The 19,917-nt window shown below is 46.6% G+C and overlaps 1 protein-coding gene across 2 annotated transcripts in view; it reads left to right on the plus strand.

Moving 5' to 3' along the window:
• LOC139276207 (lebercilin-like protein) overlaps positions 1–19,917 on the plus strand; it is a 242,903-nt gene that overhangs the window by 35,869 nt on the left and 187,117 nt on the right. For both annotated transcript variants that reach the window (XM_070893834.1, XM_070893835.1), the window contains exon 3: positions 3,652–4,184. In XM_070893834.1, coding sequence (XP_070749935.1) covers positions 3,652–4,184 — 533 coding nt within the window. The remainder of the gene's footprint in view (positions 1–3,651; positions 4,185–19,917) is intronic.

Consider the following 19,917-nt stretch of genomic DNA (forward strand, 5'->3'; position numbering starts at 1 on the left):
TGGAGGAAGTTACATAAGACATAAGAACATACGAACATAAAAACGTATGTTTGAGATTTTGGCTCTGTCTCATCTTACTAATTAATTGTTCTCATGGTCTAGTGTCAGCAACTCTTAATACTTTATTAAGAAAATACAAATTTAGCCTCTGCCTCATCTTATATTGATAAATCACTTTACTTGCTCATTATGATTGATATATGTCTACATACTTGAAAGTAGACAACACGTTGGCTGAATATCCAGCGCCTTGAGTTTGATCTCCGATGTCTTTGATTCAAGCTGCCCGCAGGCCATAAGAATACACTAACCTTCATACCTCTTCGACAACACACCTACTTTTGGTCACAGGATACTATGTAATCATAGCACCATGTTGTGCTATTCTCTTCATCTGAAGAAAGGTAGAAACGTTTATACTGCTTTTGCAGTACAGACATTGGGCCTCATCCCTTATCTCTGTTCATTACTTTTCATTAGGCCACAACTGGAGCCTGTCTGTCCAAGACAACACTTCAATTGTTTGAATTTAACCCTTTCACTATCAAAGTCTCAGTGCAGCATTCTACTGATCTGTAGCTGTCTTTCCTTCTGGTAATTATCTTAGTCCTTATTAATGCGGTAACCCCAGTTGTGGCATTGCAATTCATCTCAGCAACCCGAGGCTAGGGACAGATAAAACAGCCAAATTCCTGCTCTTGATCATTAGTGACCCTTTCTGGAAAGTGAACAGGTGTGACCTGACAGGAGATATATTTATTTTTATTATTTATTTCCCTGCCATGAAGCGGTGCCTTTCTGAGTGCCTGCTCAAATCCAGTGCTGCTTCAGAGACCAATTGGAGTGACCTGTAAATGCCCTGGAGCAGCTTCATTCACTTACTTGGAAACAGATATTTTGGATAAGGCTTAGGCCGCAGAAAACAGCTGGTGGCAGCTTTTCCCTGCTTGAACACTTCTGGACTGGCCTCCAGAGCAACGGTTCCCATGGCAGCAGGTGTAAATGGAGACAGAAAATATAGGAGATAAAACAAACAACTAGAACAATTATATCTCCTTTCAGATAGCATAACCCCACCTCATTCTTTGCTTTAGATATTACAGCTGGGGAGTACTACAAGTGCTCTCCCTGGGGTTTCCTTTTCTGTTAACCTCTTTCGTACTGGAAAACAATTTGAATAGAAGGTACAAATCTATAACTAGCAGGTGAGGGGTTAATGGATAAACAGGATTAGGTAGTATTGATACCAGCATGGAAATGAATCCAGTGACTAATATCCCTTTTTAAAATTTGTTCCTGGGATGTGGGCCTTGCTGACAAGGCCAGCATTTATTGCCCATCCCTAATTGCCCTTGAGAAGGTGATGGTGAGCCACCTTCTTGGATCGTTGCAGTCCGTGTGGTGATGGTACTTCCACAGTGCTGTTAGGGATGGAGTTCCAGGATTTTGATCCAACAACGATGAACGAATGGCAATATATTTCCAAGTTAGGATGGTTTGTGACTTGGAGGGGTTCTTGGAGGTGATGGTGTTCCCATGCGCGTGTTGCCCTTATCCTTCTAGGTGGTAGAGGTCACGGGTTTTGGAGGTGATGTTGAAGAAGCCTTGGCAAGTTGCTGCAATGCATCTAAACTCATATCTTTTTCTAGTTTCTCTTTGATTTCCCATCATAATCTCTCCAACCTCTTATCCATGAGACCCACTTCCTGCTCTCTTGACCCTATTCCCAATAAACTGCTGACACGCAACTTCCTTTTCTGGCTCCCATTTTAGCCGACATTGTTAACGGTTTTCTGTCCTCAGGTACTGTTCCCCTCTCCTTCAAATCTGCTGTCATCACTCCTCTCCTCAAAAAACCAACCCTTGACCCCACTTAGCTTGCTAGCTATTGCCCCATCGCCAACCTCTCTTTCCTGTCCAAAGTACTTGAACATGTTGTTGCCTCCCAAATCCGTGATCATCTTTCCATGAATTCAATGTTTGAATCCCTTGCCACAGTACCGAAACTGCTTTCATGAAAGTCACAAATTACGTCCTTTGTGACTGTGACAAAGGTAAACTATATCTCCTCATCCTTCTGGACCTGTCTGCAGTCTTTGACACAGTTTACCACTCCATCCTCCTCCAGTGTCTCTCCACCAATGTCCAGCTAGGTGGGACTGCACGCGCCTGGTTCCATTTTTATCTATCTAACCGTAGCCAGAAAATCTCCAGCAACGGCTTCTCTTCCCACTCTCGCATCGTTACCTCTGGTGTCCCCCAAGATCTGTCCTTGGTCCCTTCTTATTTCTCATCTATATGCTGCCCCTTGGCGATATCATCCAAAAACACGGAGTCAGTTTCCACATGTACGCAGACAACACCCAGCTCTACCTCTCCACCACTTCTGTTGACCCCTGCTTGGTATCTAAATTGTCAGACTGCTTGTCCGACACCCAGTACTGGATGAGCAGAAATTTTCTCCAATTAAATATTGGGAAAACCGAAGACATTATCTTTGGTCCCTGCCACAAACTGCGTTCCCTAACCACTGACTCCATCCCTCTTCCTAGCATCAATCTGAGGGTGAACAAGACTGATCGCAACCTCGGTGTCATATTTGACCCTGAAATTAGTTTCCAGCCACATATCCGTGGCATAACTAAATGTACTGTAATATTGCCCGCCTCCGCCCCTACCTCAGCTCTTCTGCTGCTGAAACCCTCATTCATGCCTTTGTTACCTCTACACTTGACTATTCCAATTCACTCCTGGCTGGCCTTCCACATACCACACTACGTAAACTTGAAGTGATCCAAAACTCAGCAGCCTGTGTACTAACCCGCACCAAGTCGAGATCACCCATCACCCCGTGCTTTCTGACCTACATTGGTTCCCAGTTAAACAACGCCTCAATTTCAAAATTCTCATCCTTGTTTACAAATCACTCCATGGCCTTGCCCCTCCCTATCTCTGTAATCTTTTTCAGCCTCACAATCCCACAAGATGTCTGTGCTCCTCAAATTCTGGCCTCTTGAGCATCCCCCATTATAACTGCTTAACCGTTGGGGACATGCCTTCAGCTACCTGGGCCCTCAGCTCTGGAACTCCCTCCCTAAACCTCTCTGCCTCTCTACCTCTCTTTCCTCCTTTGAGACGCTCGTTAAAACCTAGCTCTTTAAACAAGCTTTTGATCGTCTGCCTTAATTTTTTCTGTGGCTCGGTGTCAAATTTATCTGTTTGTCTGTAACACTGTTGTGAAGCGCCTTGGGACATAATACTATGTTAAAGGTGCTAAATTAAAATTATTATTATTATCTTGTAGATGATACACACTGCAGCCACAGTGCGCCGGTGGTGGAGGGAGTGAATGTTTAAGTGGATGGATGGGGAGCCAATCAAGCGGGCAGCTTTGTCCTGCATGGTGTCAAGCTTCTTGAGTGTTGTTGGAGCTGCACTCATCCAGGCAAGTGGAGAGTATTCCCTCACACTCCTGACTTGTGCCTTGTAGATGGTGGAAAGGATTTGGGAAGTCAGGAGATGAGTCATTTGCCACAGACTAACCAGCCTCCGATCATACTCTTCTATGTAGATGTACCTTTATAGTTTGTATCATTTATTGCATATATCATAATTACAGGGCCTAGCTTCTTCTTTTCTTCTCCTCCCTAGCACAAATGAAACCATCATTTAAAATGCTGCAATATTGGAACTACTCCGCATTTCAGAATAAATCACAGAACTATAGTAAAATGAACTCTGGTCGGCAAGATTTTGATCCAGTGACTCGCCACATATTGTCAGCTAGACTGCACAAAAATAAAGAATTGAAGAACGAGGTGTGTGACCTTCAGAGAGAGCTAGATAATGCCAAGCTGGAAAACAGGCTGCTCAGACAGCTTCAGTACCGACACATGAAGGCGCTGGTGAAGTTCGAGAATGAGCACAACAACCTGCCCCAGCTATTAGACAGGCATGAGGGTGAGGTGCAGGTGCTGAAAGATATGCTGCGTAAGTCAAAGGAGCAGGACCGGAGTGTGACAAAGCAACTGAAGGAGGCAGAGTCGGAGCTGTGGAAAACCAAGAGTGCTCTGCAGAAGCTAAAAGTGCTCTGTGACAAGAAGAACTTGGCAGAGCGGGACGATCTGACCTGGAAGCTGACAAATCTCACGAAGAAACTCGAGCTCGATCAGCAAAAGATACAGGTGAGCTGTTAATAATAATTGATTGGCAGGAATAGAAAGGGGGACAAAATATGGATGCTGAAATGAAACCATTGCTGTGCATGATGCCCGCTTACACCTCCCACTTTCCTGCGTTGTCAGTACAGTTCTACACTGGGTGAAATGTCGTTGTCAGCAAATGCAGCCAGCTGTTTGTAACCTTAGTATCCTATTCAACCGCAAGCTGAACTATCGTGTGTCTATATCCTCTCGATCACAGAGACAGACTACTTCATACACTCTGTAACATCGCCCAACTCCAGCCCGCCTCAGCCCATTACTGCCAAACCCCTCATCCATTCCTTGTGACCACCAAATTAGACTCTGCTGCCCATCCTCCCTTCTTCTGCCCTCCGTAAACTCTCCTGCTTGTACCCTATCCTGCACCAATTCCACTCGTCAATCACCCCTGACCTCACTGGCCATCTATTGGCTTCCAATCCTCAGATACCTCAAATTTAAAATTCTTCTCCTGTTTAAATCCCTTCATGGCCTTGATCCTCTCTATCTCTGTAACTTCCTCCAGTGCTACACCCCCCCGCCGGCCCCTGCCCCGCCGAACTCTCCGTCCTTTGACTGGACTGTTGTGTTTCTGCCTCCCTTCATTGATAACCTAGCCTTCTGTAATGCATACACCTGTGAGTATGCTCACAGGTTGGTGAAGTTGTTCAGTTGGGAGTGGCTTAGCCAGTCACATGATGTTCACAAGAGTGAATAAAACCCCAGCCAGCTGGGTTTGGGGGATCCATGATGAGGCAGATGGTTGTGAACCTGGTGGATGAACTGGTAATGTGTAGTGTGATTGTTAAACCTTTTATTAATAAGCCAATTGGTTCTTAATAGCAATGTGTTGCTATGAATTCTTAAGCAATGAACCCATGACGCAAATACATTATACCTTTGGCACCAAACTATGGCATTCCCTCCCTATACCCTTCCACCTCTTCACCTCCCTCTTTTCCTTGAGGACAACCCTGCCCCCTTTAAAACCCACTTCTTTGACTAAGCATTTGATTAACCCTCCTAATATTTCCTTTAGCTCGGCATCTTTTTCTCCCTTCCACCTCTCTGAAGTGCCTTGTGACATTTTTCTATGTTGTAGGAGCTACATGAAAGCAAGTTTTTATTGTTGACATTAAAACAGGGACAGTCGTAGAGACAGATGATGACAATAAAGCTTTTCAAAAGAACTTAATTTGCTCATACACTTGGGCAGACAAATGGCGACTGAAATTGAACACTCTTCAATGTAAGGTATTGCACTCCGGTTAAAAATTGCAGATCCGAAGTATAGAATGAATGGGATTGAATTAGCACACAGAGAGGTGCCTGGAGGGAATAGTCAACTTTCAATGTCCAAATGATATGGGAAAACAATTAAAAGAGATATCAGAATGCTGTCCTTATATGGTTCGGTTTTAACATTTTGTCTTATCACACTCCTGTGAAGCCACTTGTGACATTTTACTACGTGAAAGGCACTGTATAAATACAAGTTGTTGTCGTTGCTATTGCCAGCAGAGAATGTTTAACATTTGTATGGCCCACTCCAGCGGGTGTAATCGATTGCGGGCTGATCAATGCACCGTCTCCCCGCCCCCCACCCCCATCAGATTTGGCCAGGAAGCAAAGAAACTCCACATTTCTGCATCCTGGTTAGCAACCAGTCCCTTTAAGGTGCTATGGTCACCTAACTCCTGCTGCAGGAGCACATTTTTCACTATGACCCCCCCATACGGGCTTTGTGATGTAGGTTGACGCCCGACAGGAAACTTCACCCCCAGCTGGGGTCCTGGGATATCTGGGTCCTGGCAGAGTTTGCAGCTGTTCTGGTTCCTGCCAAAGTTACAGTGGGAGTTCTCTGAAACCGCTGTGCATTTCCAGTACTAAACTACTTTTTGAGTTGAGTTGAGTTTATGAACACTTTAATTGTGAAACATACAAACCACAGGAGAGATGGGCACATAGGTTTCGAGTTCTCTCACCAATAGTGTGGTCTGTGAAAATGGCCGCAGATTGAGCTCGAATCATCATCATAGGCAGTCCCTCGAAATCGAAGAAGACTTGCTTCCACTCTAAAAGTGAGTTCTCAGGTGACAGAACAGTCCAATAGGGGAATTACAGTCTCTGTCACAGGTGGGACAGAAAGTCGTTGAAGGAAAGGGTGGGTGGAGAGTCTGGTTTGCCGCATGCTCCTTCTGCTGTCTGCGCTTGTTTTCTGCACGCTCTCGGCGATGAGATTCGAGGTGCTCAGCGCCCTCCTGGATGCTCTTCCTACAATTAGGGTGGTCTTTGACCAGGAATTCCCTGGTGTCAATGGGGATGTTGCATTTTGTCAAGGAGGCTTTGAGTCCTTGAAACATTTTCTCTGCCCACCTGGGGCTCATTTGCTGTGTAGGAGCAAAGTAGAGCGCTTGCTTTGGGAGTCTTCTGTCGGGCATGCGGACAATGTGGCCTGCCCAATGGAGCTGGTTGAGTGTGGTCAGTACTTCGATGCTGGGGATGTTGGCCTGATCGAGAACACTTACATTGGTGCATCTATCCTCCAGGGGATTTGCAGGATCTTGCAGAGACAGCATTGAGGTGAATTTATAATGGGGAACAAGGAAATGGCAGACCAACTGAACAAATACTTCGGTTCTGTCTTCACGAAGGAAGACACAAATAACCTTCCGAATGTAATAGGGGACAGTGGGTCTAGTGAGAAGGAGGAACTGAAGGATATCCTTATTAGGCGGGAAATTGTGTTAGGGAAATTGATGGGATTGAAGGCCGATAAATCCCCGGGGCCTGATTGGGATGCATCCCAGAGTACTTAAGGAAGTGGCCCTAGAAATAGTGGATGCATTGGTGATCATTTTCCAACAGTCTATCGACTGTGGATCAGTTCCTATGGACTGGAGGGTAGCTAATGTAACACCACTTTTTAAAAAAGGAGGGAGAGAGAAAATGGGTAATTATAGACCGGTTAGCCTGACATCAGTAGAGGGGAGAATGTTGGAATCAATCATTAAGGATGAAATAGCAGCGCATTTGGAAAGCAGTGACAGGATCAGTCCAAGTCAGCATAGATTTATGAAAGGGAAATCATGCCTGACAAATCTTCTGGAATTTTTTGAGGATGTAACTAGCAGAGTGGACAAGGGAGAACCAGTGGATGTGGTGTATTTGGACATTCAAAAGGCTTTTCACAAGGTGTTGCACAAGAGATTGGTGTGCAAAATCAAAGCGCATGGTATTGGGGGTAATATACTGACGTGGATAGAGAACTTGTTGGCAGACAGGAAGCAGAGAGTCGGGATAAACGGGTGCTTTTCAGAATGGCAGGCAGTGACCAGTGGAGTGCCGCAGGGCTCAGTGCTGGGACCCCAGCTCTTTACAATCTACATTAACGATTTAGATGAAGGAATTGAGTGTAATATCTCCAAGTTTGCAGATGACACTAAACTGGGCGGCGGTGTGAGCTGTGAGGTGGATGCTAAGAGGCTGCAGGATGACTTGGACTGGTTAGGTGAGTGGGCAAATGCATGGCAGATGCAGTATAATGTGGATAAATGTGAGGTTATCCATTTTGGGGGCAAAAACATGAAGGCAGAATATTATCTGATTGGCGGCAGATTAGGAAAAGGGGAGGTGCAACGAGACCTGGGTGTCATGGTTCATCAGTCATTGAAAGTTGGCATGCAGGTACAGCTGGAGGTGAAGAAGGCAAATGGTATGTTGGCCTTCATAGCTAGGGGATTTGAGTATAGGAGCAGAGAAGTCTCACTGTAGTTGTACAGGGCCTTGGTGAGGCCTCACCTGGAATATTGTGTTCAGTTTTGGTCTCCTAGTCCGAGGAAGGACGTTCTTGCTATTGAGGGAGTGCAGCGAAGGTTCACCAGACTGATTCCAGGGATGGCTGGGCTGTCATATGAGGAGAGACTGGATCAACTGGGCCTTTATTCACTGGAGTTTAGAAGGATGAGAGGGGATCTCATAGAAACGAATAAGATTCTGATGGAACTGGACAGGTTAGATGCGGGAAGAATGTTCCCGATGTTGGGGAAGTCCGGAACCAGGGGACATAGTCTTAGGATAAGGGGTAGGACTGAGATGAGGAGAAACTTCTTCACTCAGAGCGTTGTTAACCTGTGGAATTCCCTGCCGCAGAGAGTTGTTGATGCCAGTTCATCGATATATTCAAGAGGGAGTTAGATGTGGTTCTTGCGGCTAAAGGGATCAAGGGGTATGGAGAGAAAGCAGGAAAGGGGTACTGAAGGAATGATCAGCCATGATTTTATTGAATGGCGGTGCAGGTTTGAGGGGCCGAATGGACTAATCCTGCACTTATTTTCTATGTTTCTATGTTTCATTAGTGGTCTTTCTCCGACGATTTAAGATGTCTACTGTATATGGTCCACATCTCTGAGCCATATAGGAGGGCAGGTATCACTACAGCCTTGCAGACCAGAAGCTTGGTGCCAGATTAGAGGTCTTGGTCTTCGAACACTCTCTTCCTCAAGCGACCGAAGGCTGCGCGGCACACTGGAGGCAGTGTTGGATCTTGTCGTCGATGTCTGCCCTTGCTGATAGTAGGCTTCCGTGTGCTGTGCACCAATTAAACGAGTAGACTGATAGACACTTACTACATTGAGTGCCTTTGTATTGCTGGATAATGGTTGGCAGTTTTAGTCTGATTTAATAATCCTCATACACACAACTCATCTCTAAAGCCCTGAAAATTCTGCTGTAATGATTTGTTGTGGCAATCAGTGTGATTTTAGTGGCACAAAACAATCTTATTTTCAGTTACTCATTTTTACATGTAACTTTTGTTGTTAATTTGTTTTAGTTCTGTAGATTTAGTTAACAAAAATTACTAACATTTACTGTAGTTAAAACGGCACTGGTACACATGTGTAAATGTACATCATCATCATAGGCGGTCCCTCAAATGAGGATGACTTGCTTTCACCTCAAAAGGGATGAGTTCACAGATGTTTCAATGGAGGTCCCGATATTCCAGTCCTGAACTTCAGGGGTGGAAGATGTCTGCGCGTGGATTTTTTTAACGCGTGGTGACCGTTGCACATCAGCCACTACACGGGCTTGACAGAGTTAGGCCTTTATCCAGCGGCAAGGGTAAACCACGACGACTGGAGACCTGCTCTGCTGCACGGACCTAGTGCGCACACGTATCGCAGTGTGGGCTGGCCGTGCTAGGCTCTTCTGGGCCCCGCACCCTCATTTGCTGCACTTCCGCCACGATCTCTCACCGCGCCTCCACCACGATCTCTCGCCGCTGATCTCTCACGGCTCCTCCTTCACAATCTCTCGCCGCTCCTCCGCCACAAAACACAGAGAGTACAGCTACACACTGAAAGGTCATCATCAACCTTGGGTCGACTGATCTACTGCAGTAGATCCGTCCTAGACCGAGATTTGGTGGTTGGTAGCTTCGATGACGTACTTTACGGAGACCATGGCCCCGATATAAACAGGAGCGGGTTGTGTTGGTTTGGCAGGGTCGGGGGTGGGTGGGGGGGGGGGGGCGGGGTGGCGGGGGGCGCAGAGTTTCGTATGGGAAACCTGGGTTTCCCCACATGTTGTGAACTTTCTTTATGACAGGATCCGCGCCCGGAAGTCAGCCTAATTAACAGGCTTAGCTTCCAGTCATGTGGGGAGCACTCTGGAGCAGGCCGTAGCCTCAGGTCATCATCATCATAGGTAGTCCCTCAAAACAAGGATTACTTGCTTCCACGCCAAAAAAGGTTGAGTTCACACGTGTTTCAATGAAGGATCTAATATTTCAGGTCCCAAACTACATGTTGAAGGGTGGAAGATGCATGGATTTTTTTTTTATGTGTGGTGATGGTTGCACACCAGCCACCACATGGGCTTGACAGAGCTAGGTCTTGGTCCAGTGGCAAGGATTACCCAAGATGACTGGAGACCTGCTCTGCTGCACAGACCTAGTGTGCACACATATCGCTGTGTGGGCTGGCCCGTGCTGCCCCTGGGCCCTCGCCTCTTCACCTCTCTTTCGCCCCTACCTTGCCACTCCTGCTGTACCTGCTTACACTCCAATCACTGACCTGACAGGCCCAGGGAGCTTGCAGCTGCCACTGGGAGCGTGGCGGGGAGGGGTGGGGGTCATTGTGTGGGGGGGAGTCTGATGGGAGGTGGGAGTCCAATCCAAGGGAAGAAGGTATGGTTGGGGGACTCGGGAGAAGCACTCCTGCTCATCCTGGCCCACAAGCAGTGCTGTAAAGGCACTTACCTTCACTCCAAAGCAGTTCTCACCTCCAGGTTTCCTGAGGCCCGGGAAACACGGCCGGCCAGGGTTAAACCTGCATGGCAGGTTAAATCAGAGGCTGCCAGGCTCATTAAAATATATTGCCAACCCGCCTTCAGGGACCAGGTTGCCTGACTGCCCCCTGTACTTTCTCTGTTAAACCCAGAAGTTGGCAGGTTGGAGGCGGGTTGGAGTCGGGCTCAAGATTTAAAAAATGTTGACATCTCACCCAACTCCAACCCACCTGTTTTTCAGGGTTAAAATTTACCCCATGGGCTAGAACTTCCACTTTTGTGGTTAACGCCGAAAAATGGACGATATTTTCGGCGTGGGCGGTAAAAAAGGGGTTTCAGATCACCGGCTTCTCGGCCATTCTCAAACCACCTAGTCTCCACTTTTGAAAATGGGCTTTACCGCGAGTGATATAAAATGGGCGGTAGCGTTAAATTTTTTTGACCTTCTGCCGTACAGTGTGGCCGTTCTTAGCAATGGCATGGCAACGCTCGATACCCGTGATTCTGGAGGTCAAGAGTCACCATGACATGCGCAGAAGAGGAGACAGAGCGAGAGGGAGCTCAGAGGGACTGAATGTGTGGTTGGGTGTGGTGTGGCTGCTTTGGGAGGAGGGAGGGAGACTTTAGAGCTTCACAGCAAGTAGGCAAACTAAAATGAGTTGTTACCAGCCACATATTTGACCAAATTTGGCCTATAATGGAGAGAGAGGAGGAGGCATCACAGCACGCTGTGGAGACTGACGCTGGAGAGAGCAGTGAGGTGGGAGAGGAGCACATTGGAGGCCGCAAAAGAGCCAGGAGGTTCTCGGACGAGGCAAATGCCTCCCTCCTGCAGGAGGTCGAGTCACGCAGGGGTGATTTGACACAGGGAGGGCGTGGGAAGCCCACCCTAAAGGCATACCAGAGATTATGGACCGAGATAGCAGAGGTGGTCTCGTCGGTGACCAACGAGGTGCATGAGGGCAACCAATGCCGCAAACGATGGAATGATCTTGTGGGATCCGCAAGAGCAAGTATTACATTGATTTATATGTACTTATGTATTTATATAATTTGATTTTTAACAGTTATGCATGACTATCAGCAGATGTGAGATCTTGCACTTTTACCGGGAATGTTTTACTCAAAACCTGCGGTCACGGTGTACGTCTTTAGGTAAAGAATGACAATAATCATAATAATCATGATTACATCTGTCGGTTATGTGCTGTATCAGTCTCTGTGACAGTACCTTGCAATGATATCACGCAATGATCTCATGCCATGTCGTCCTGTCACCTTTTACAGAAGAAGCTATCGATGATGAGGTCCATGCAGAGGTGAACAGATGGGGGTCCACCAGTCCCCAGCGACATCACAGAGATGGAGGAGCGAGTGCGAGCACTCGTGGGGAAGCACCCCCAGACAGCCACGGATGCATCTGCAGACCCTGAAATGATGCCAAGTGAGTAAAGCTTATACATTGCATCATGTAACGTCTATAGATGCCACATCCACTCATATCCGAACAATCATATATGATTGACGAATTCTAAAAGTGTCATAAAAATAATGGTGGCCGAATGAAAATCATTGCAATGCACAATGCGTTGATGGTCATGAAATATGCTGCCTGTGATGATTTTGATAGTGGTGGTGCTTTTGTCATGCATATGCTGTGTGTAGCGCTGGACTCACCTGGTCACCCACTTCTCCTCTAATAACCTTATTTGTGTTTTGCAGCTCAGCCCGCAGCGCAGCCCCAGGCAAGACCACAGAGGCCAGAAGATGGTGCTGAGGAGCTCCGATTCTTGCCCGTCAATCCGCTGGATCTGTTCTCCACGGATGAGAGCGCGGACTTCGAAGAACCTGCATCGCCACGCTCCAGAAGCCATTCCACCCCAAAGCCATCTAGTTGTCCTCCGGTCATTCCTGCCTCCACCCTGGAGGTACCAGCCCCAAGCACCTCTCCACAGGGCACCCCATTTGTCCCCAGGATGGTGCCGACCCCACGGAGGCCTCGTGGACATGGCAGATCTGTTCCACAAGCACGACATGACAGCGGAGAGATGGTACGTTGTCCAGGAGGACTGTAGACATTGGTAACCAGCTCATCGAAGCGTTGGGGGGCATATCCCGACAGCTGGCCACCATGACCGAGTACATTCTGCGCATGGCGGAGTCCCTGAATGCGATAGCCAGGAACACTGCTGCCACAGGCCTCCCCATGGTCCCCGAGTGCAGCACCCCACCCCTAGGTCCCGCACCACCACTGCGAATGACAGATGAGAGCAAGGACCAAGATCCTGCTTCAGCATCAGAGAATGTTGCCCCCTCAGCACCCCCTACTCCCGTACCCGTGCAACGACCGCATCTGCCTTCATCCCCCTCAATGAGGCACCGCCTTAGGAGCTACTCGGCCAGGTGCCGTGGAGCGAGGAGGGGAATAAGGCGAGGGGGGAAGGAAAGTGAGGTGCATGTCCGCAGGTGATGGTTGTGTTATATCTCCATCTGGGTGTATGCAATTTGTTGCAATGTACGGGGGCTGGGGACCACGCTCCTGCTTTGCATTTGTATTCTGTGTTGCCGGACATGTTGAACATGTGATCGATGTCAATAGTGGAAAAAATGGGGTGTAGGCAGGGGTTGGGTGTTATTGGCTGTGATACTTATGATTTCAGACCAATGTTGGTATTAAATTTTTGTTATTGAACATAACCTTGTTGTACATTGTCTCAGATAGCTAGATCGTTACATACTGGTGATTCCTTACCATGAAAGAGTTAAATACAACTTACATTAATCAACGTAAACTTTAACTGGCATCAAGGTGATAGAAACATAGAAACATAGAAAATAGGTGCAGGAGCAGGCCATTCAGCCCTTCTAGCCTGCACCGCCATTCAATGAGTTCATGGCTGAACATGAAACTTCAGTACCCCCTTCCTGCTTTCTCGCCATACCCCTTGATACCCCGAGTAGTAAGGACTTCATCTAACTCCCTTTTGAATATATTTAGTGAATTGGCCTCAACTACTTTCTGTGGTAGAGAATTCCACAGGTTCTCCACTCTCTGGGTGAAGAAGTTTCTCCTCATCTCGGTCCTAAATGGCTTACCCCTTATCCTTAGACTGTGACTCCTGGTTCTGGACTTCCCCAACATTGGGAACATTCTTCCTGCATCTAACCTGTCTAAACCCGTCAGAATTTTAAACGTTTCTATGAGGTCCCCTCTCATTCTTCTGAACTCCAGTGAATACAAGCCCAGTTGATCCAGTCTTTCTTGATAGGTCAGTCCCACCATCCCGGGAATCAGTCTGGTGAATCTTCGCTGCACTCCCTCAATAGCAAGAATGTCCTTCCTCAAGTTAGGAGACCAAAACTGTCCACAATACTCCAGGTGTGGCCTCACCAAGGCCCTGTACAACTGTAGCAACACCTCCCTGCCCCTGTACTCAAATCCCCTCGCTATGAAGGCCAACATGCCATTTGCTTTCTTAACCGCCTGCTGTACCTGCATGCCAACCTTCAATGACTGATGTACCATGACACCCAGGTCTCGTTGCACCGTCCCTTTTCCTAATCTGTCACCATTCAGATAATAGTCTGTCTCTCTGTTTTTACCACCAAAGTGGATAACCTCACATTTATCCACATTATACTTCATCTGCCATGCATTTGCCCACTCACCTAACCTATCCAAGTCACTCTGCAGCCTCATAGCATCTTCCTCGCAGCTCACACTGCCACCCAACTTAGTGTCATCCGCAAATTTGGAGATACTACATTTAATCCCCTCGTCTAAATCATTAATGTACAATGTAAACAGCTGGGGCCCCAGCACAGAACTTTGCGGTACCCCACTAGTCACTGCCTGCCATTCTGAAAAGTACCCATTTACTCCTACTCTTTGCTTCCTGTCTGACAACCAGTTCTCAATCCACGTCAGCACACTACCCCCAATCCTTTAACTTTGCACATTAATCTCTTGTGTGGGACCTTGTCGAAAGCCTTCTGAAAGTTCAAATATACCACATCAACTGGTTCTCCTTTGTCCACTTTACTGGAAACATCCTCAAAAAATTCCAGAAGATTTGTCAAGCATGATTTCCCTTTCACAAATCCATGCTGACTTGGACCTATCATGTCACCATTTTCCAAATGCGCTGCTATGACATCCTTAATAATTGATTCCATCATTTTACCCACTACTGAGGTCAGGCTGACTGGTCTATAATTCCCTGTTTTCTCTCTCCCTCCTTTTTTAAAAAGTGGGGTTACATTGGCTACCCTCCACTCCATAGGAACTGATCCAGAGTCAATGGAATGTTGGAAAATGACTGTCAATGCATCCGCTATTTCCAAGGCCACCTCCTTAAGTACTCTGGGATGCAGTCCATCAGGCCCTGGGGATTTATCGGCCTTCAATCCCATCAATTTCCCCAACACAATTTCCCGACTAATAAAGATTTCCCTCAGTTCCTCCTCCTTACTAGACCCTCTGACCCCTTTTATATCCGGAAGGTTGTTTGTGTCCTCCTTCGTGAATACCGAACCAAAGTACTTGTTTAATTGGTCTGCCATTTCTTTGTTCCCCGTTATGACTTCCCCTGATTCTGAATGCAGGGGACCTACGTTTGTCTTTACTAACCTTTTTCTCTTTACATACCTATAGAAACTTTTGCAATCCGCCTTAATGTTCCCTGCAAGCTTCTTCTCATACTCCATTTTCCCTGCCCTAATCAAACCCTTTGTCCTCCTCTGCTGAGTTCTAAATTTCTCCCAGTTCCCGGGTTCGCTGCTATTTCTGGCCAATTTGTATGCCACTTCCTTGGCTTTAATACTATCCCTGATTTCCCTAGATAGCCACGGTTGAGCCACCTTCCCTTTTTTATTTTTACGCCAGACAGGAATGTACAATTGTTGTAATTCATCCATGTAGTCTCTAAATGTCTGCCATTGCCCATCCACAGTCAACCCCTTAAGTATCATTCGCCAATCTATCCTAGCCAATTCACACCTCATACCTTCAAAGTTACCCTTCTTTAAGTTCTGGACCATGGTCTCTGAATTAACTATTTCATTCTCCATCCTAATGCAGAATTCCACCATATTATGGTCACTCTTCCCCAAGGGGCCTCACACAATGAGATTGCTAATTAATCCTCTCTCATTACTCAACACCCAGTCTAAGATGGGCACCATTGATGCCTGAGCTGCACACACACAGCAGTGTGTCAGTGTTGTCACTCACATCAGCGCTCTTTCAGGCAAATCTTTCAGATATCAGCTCCTCACATAAGAGTGGGATTTAACAAATGCCAGCCACACCGCTGGCGTTTGTTCTGGTTAGTTCCACTTTTTGTGGCCGGTTTTTTGAGCGAGCGATATTGTGGGTGATATGTTTGAGAGGTGGTGAAATTGACGATGAGCAATCTCCATGGCCACTAGTTTGAGTAAATATGCTCTTTTCGATAAAAAACAGTGGGCGGGCATTAATATTGAATCTCGGTGTTAAGTCTGGGCGGAAAGCAACATTGGGCGATATGGGCGTTGATTTTGCCCATTCTGCTGATTCCGTCCAAAAAAAATGGGCGGGCGGTAATATTTTTTCCCGGTGTTAAGCACATGGGGAAAGTAACGCTCGGCGATAAGTTTCCTAAAAAAGCCCGTCAGTTTCCATTTTGTGCCAAAATGGGTGATATATGGGCATTAAAAGCCATTTCAGTGGTAAAATGGGCGTTACGTGGGCGTTAATCATGCAAGAAAAGTGGAGGTTCTAGCCCCATATTTTTCCCACCAGATGATGCAGATCAAGGCAGCCCCAGCTTCATAGCCCGGCAGTGATGGAGGGTGCCGTGCCTGTGGATACTTTTAGAACCTGTTGTCAAACCCACTGTGAAGTCTGAGCTGGCACCTGGCCTCAGACATGGATGGCAATGTCTGTCAGCACCGTGCTAGTTGTCTATCCACCATCGCTCGCTGAATCAGCTGTTGGAGCAGGTTTTTTTTATTAGTTCCTTGGATGTGGGTGTTGCTGGCAAATCCAGCATTTATTGCCCATCCCTAATTACCGTTGAGAAGATGGTGGTGAGCCGCCTTCTTGAACTGCTGCAGTCCGTGTGGAGAAGGTATTCCCACAGTGCGGTTATGGAGGGAATTCCAGGATTTTGACGCAGCGACGATGAAGGAACGCGATATACTTCCAAGTTAGGATGGTGTGTGACTTGGAGGGGAACTTGGAGGTGGTGTTGTTCCCATGCGCCTGCTGCTCTTGTCCTTCCAGGTGGTAGAGGTCGTGGCTTTCGCAGTTGCTGCCGAAGAAGCCTTGGCGAGTTGCTGCAGTGCCTCTTGTAGATGGTACACACTGCAGCCATGGCAAGTGGAGAGTATTCCATCACACTTCTGACTTGTGCCTTGTAGATGGTAGAAAGGCTTTGAGGAGTCAGGGGGTGAGACACTCACCGTAGGATACCTAGCCTCTGATCTGCTCTTGTTGCCACAGTATTTACGTGCCTGGTCCAGTTATGTTTCTGGTCAATGGTGAACCCCAGGATGTTGATGGTGAGAGATTTGGTGATGGTAATGTCGTTGAATATCAAGGGCCAGTAGTTGGACTCTCGCTTGTTGGAGATAGTCATTGCCTGGCAATTGTGTGGCGCGAATGTTACTTGCCCCTTATCAGCCCAAGCCTGAATGTTGTCCAGGTCTTGCTGCATGTGAGCATGGACTGCTTCATTATCTGAGGAGTTGCGAATGGAACTGAACACTGTATATACCAGCAGCAAACATCCCCACTTCTGACCTCATGATGGAGGGAAGGTCATTGATGAAGCAGCTGAAGTTGGTTGGGCTGAGGACACTGCCCTGCAGAACTCCTGCAGTGATGTCCTGGGGCTGTGATGATTGACCTCCAACCAACACAGCCATCTTCCTTTGTGCCAGGTATGACTCCAGCCAGTGGAGAGTTTTCCCCTTGATTCCCATTGACTTCAGTTTTACTCGGTCTCCTTGATGCCACACCTGTTGAAATGCTGCCTTGATGTCAAGGACAGTCACTTTCACATCACCTCTGGAATTCAGCTCTTTTGTCCATGTTTAGACCAAGGCTGCAATGAGGTCTGGAGCCGAGTGGTCCTGGCGGAACCCAAACTGAACATCGGTGAGCAGGTTATTGGTGAGCAAGTGTCACTTGATACCACTGTCAATGACACCTTCCATCACTTTGTTGATGATTGAGAATAGACTGATGGGGCAGTAATTGGTATGATTGGAGTATGCCATTGGTACCTCTCTAATACAATTCCAGAATGTGTTCTGTGCTTTTAGTTCCCTGGGGTTGAGAGGGGGACAGCAGTAATTGTTCGGGCATGGACACATTGAGCTGAATGGCCTCCTTCTGTGCTTGTAAAATTCAATGGTTCTATGGTTCCCTATTATTGATCTTTATGAGCATAGCTGTTGTTAAAGAGGTTGATTGTGTGGATAGCAGATGAAGACAGGATTGGGCTTACCTGGCCTATTCAAAAAAGGAGGCAGACAAAAAGCAGGAATCTACAGACCATTTAGCCTAACATCTGTGGTTGGGAAAATGTTGGAGTTCATTATTAAAGAGGCAGTAACAGGACATTTGGAAAAACAAAATTTGATCAGGCAAAGTCAGCATGGATTTATGAAGGGGAAGTCATGTTTGACAAATTTGCTGGAATTCTTTGAGGATGTAACGAACAGGGTGGATAAAAGGGAACCAGTGGATATGGTATATTTGGACTTTCAGAAGGCATTTGACAAGGTGCCACACAAAAGGTTACTGCACAAGATAAAAGTTCACAGGGTTGGGGGTAATATATTAGCATGGATATAAGATTGGCTGACAAACAGAAAACAGAGAGTCGGGATAAATGGTTCATTCTCTGGTTGGCAATCAGTAACGAGTGGAGTGCCGCAGGGATCAGTGCTGGTACCCCAACTATTTACAATCTATATTAATGACTTGGAAGAGGGGACTGACTGTAACATAGCCAAGTTTGCTGATGATACAAAGATGGGAGGAAGGGCAGCATGCGTGAGGAGGACATAAAGAGGCTCCAGGAGGACATAGACAGGCTAAGTGAATGGGCAAGAATTTGGCAGATGGAGAATAATGTTGGAAAGTGCAAGGTCATGCACTTTGGCAGAAAAAAATCAAAGAGCAAGTTATTATTTAAATGGAGAAAGATTGCAAAGTGCTGCAGTACAGTGGGACCTGGGGGTACTTGTGCATGAAACACAAAAGGATAGTATGCAGGTGCAGCAAGTGATCAGGAAGGCCAATGGAATCTTGGCCTTTATTGCAAAGGGGATGGAGTATAAAAGCAGGTGTACTGTTTATTGGTGAGGCCACACCTGGAATATTGCGTGCAGTTTTGGTTTCCATATTTACGAAAGGATATACATGCTGTGGAGGCAGTTCAGAGAAGGTTCACTAGGTTGATCCCGGGGATGAGTGGGTTGACTTATGAGGGAAGGTTGAGTAGGTTGGGCCTCTATTCATTGGAATTCAGAAGAATGAGAGGTGGTCTTATAGAAATGTAAAAGATTATGAGGGGGCTTGACAAGGTGGATGCAGAGAGGGCATGATCTTCGAATAAGGGACCACCCATTTAGAACTGAGATGAGGAGAAATTTCTTCTCTCAGAGGGTTGTGAATCTGTGGAATTCGCTGCCTCGGAGTGTTGTGGAAGCTGTGATATTAAATACATTTAAGACAGAATAGACAGTTTCTTAAACGATAAAGGGATAAGGGGTTATGGGGAGCGGGCAGGGAAATGGAGCTGAGTCCATGATCAGATCAGCCATGATCTTATTGAATGGCGGAGCAGGCTCGAGGGGCCTTATGGCCTACTCCTGCTCCTATTTCTTATGTTCTTATGTTCTTATGTTACTGTAGGAGAGGCTGCTATGCTTAAGAAATAATTAGTTTGCATTTATATAGCGCTTTTCACATTCTCAGATGTTCCAAATTGTTTCACAGTCAATGAGTATCTTTTGAAATGCAGTACATGAGGATGAGAAAGTTGGATCTCAAACCAGTGTCCTAAGCTTAAATAAAGGAGACTACAAAGGTATGAGGGCAGAGTTGGCTAAAGTGGACTGGGAAAATAGATTAAAATATGGGACGGTTGCTGAGCAGTGGCAGACATTTAAGGAGATATTTCATAACTCTTAACAAAAATATATCTCAATGAGAAGGAAAGACTGTAAGAGAAGGGATAACCATCCGTGGCTAACTAAGGACATAAGGGATGGTATCAAATTGAAAACAAGGGCCTACAATGTGGCCAAGACTAGTGGGAGGCCAGAGGATTGGGAAACTTTTAAGAGCCAGCAAAGAACGACTAAAAAAATGATAAAGAGAGGGAAGATAGATTATGAAAGTAAACTAGCACAAAATATAAAAAGAGAT

Source organism: Pristiophorus japonicus, chromosome 11 (genome assembly GCF_044704955.1).
Source record: "Pristiophorus japonicus isolate sPriJap1 chromosome 11, sPriJap1.hap1, whole genome shotgun sequence".
Classification (NCBI taxonomy): domain Eukaryota; kingdom Metazoa; phylum Chordata; class Chondrichthyes; family Pristiophoridae; genus Pristiophorus; species Pristiophorus japonicus.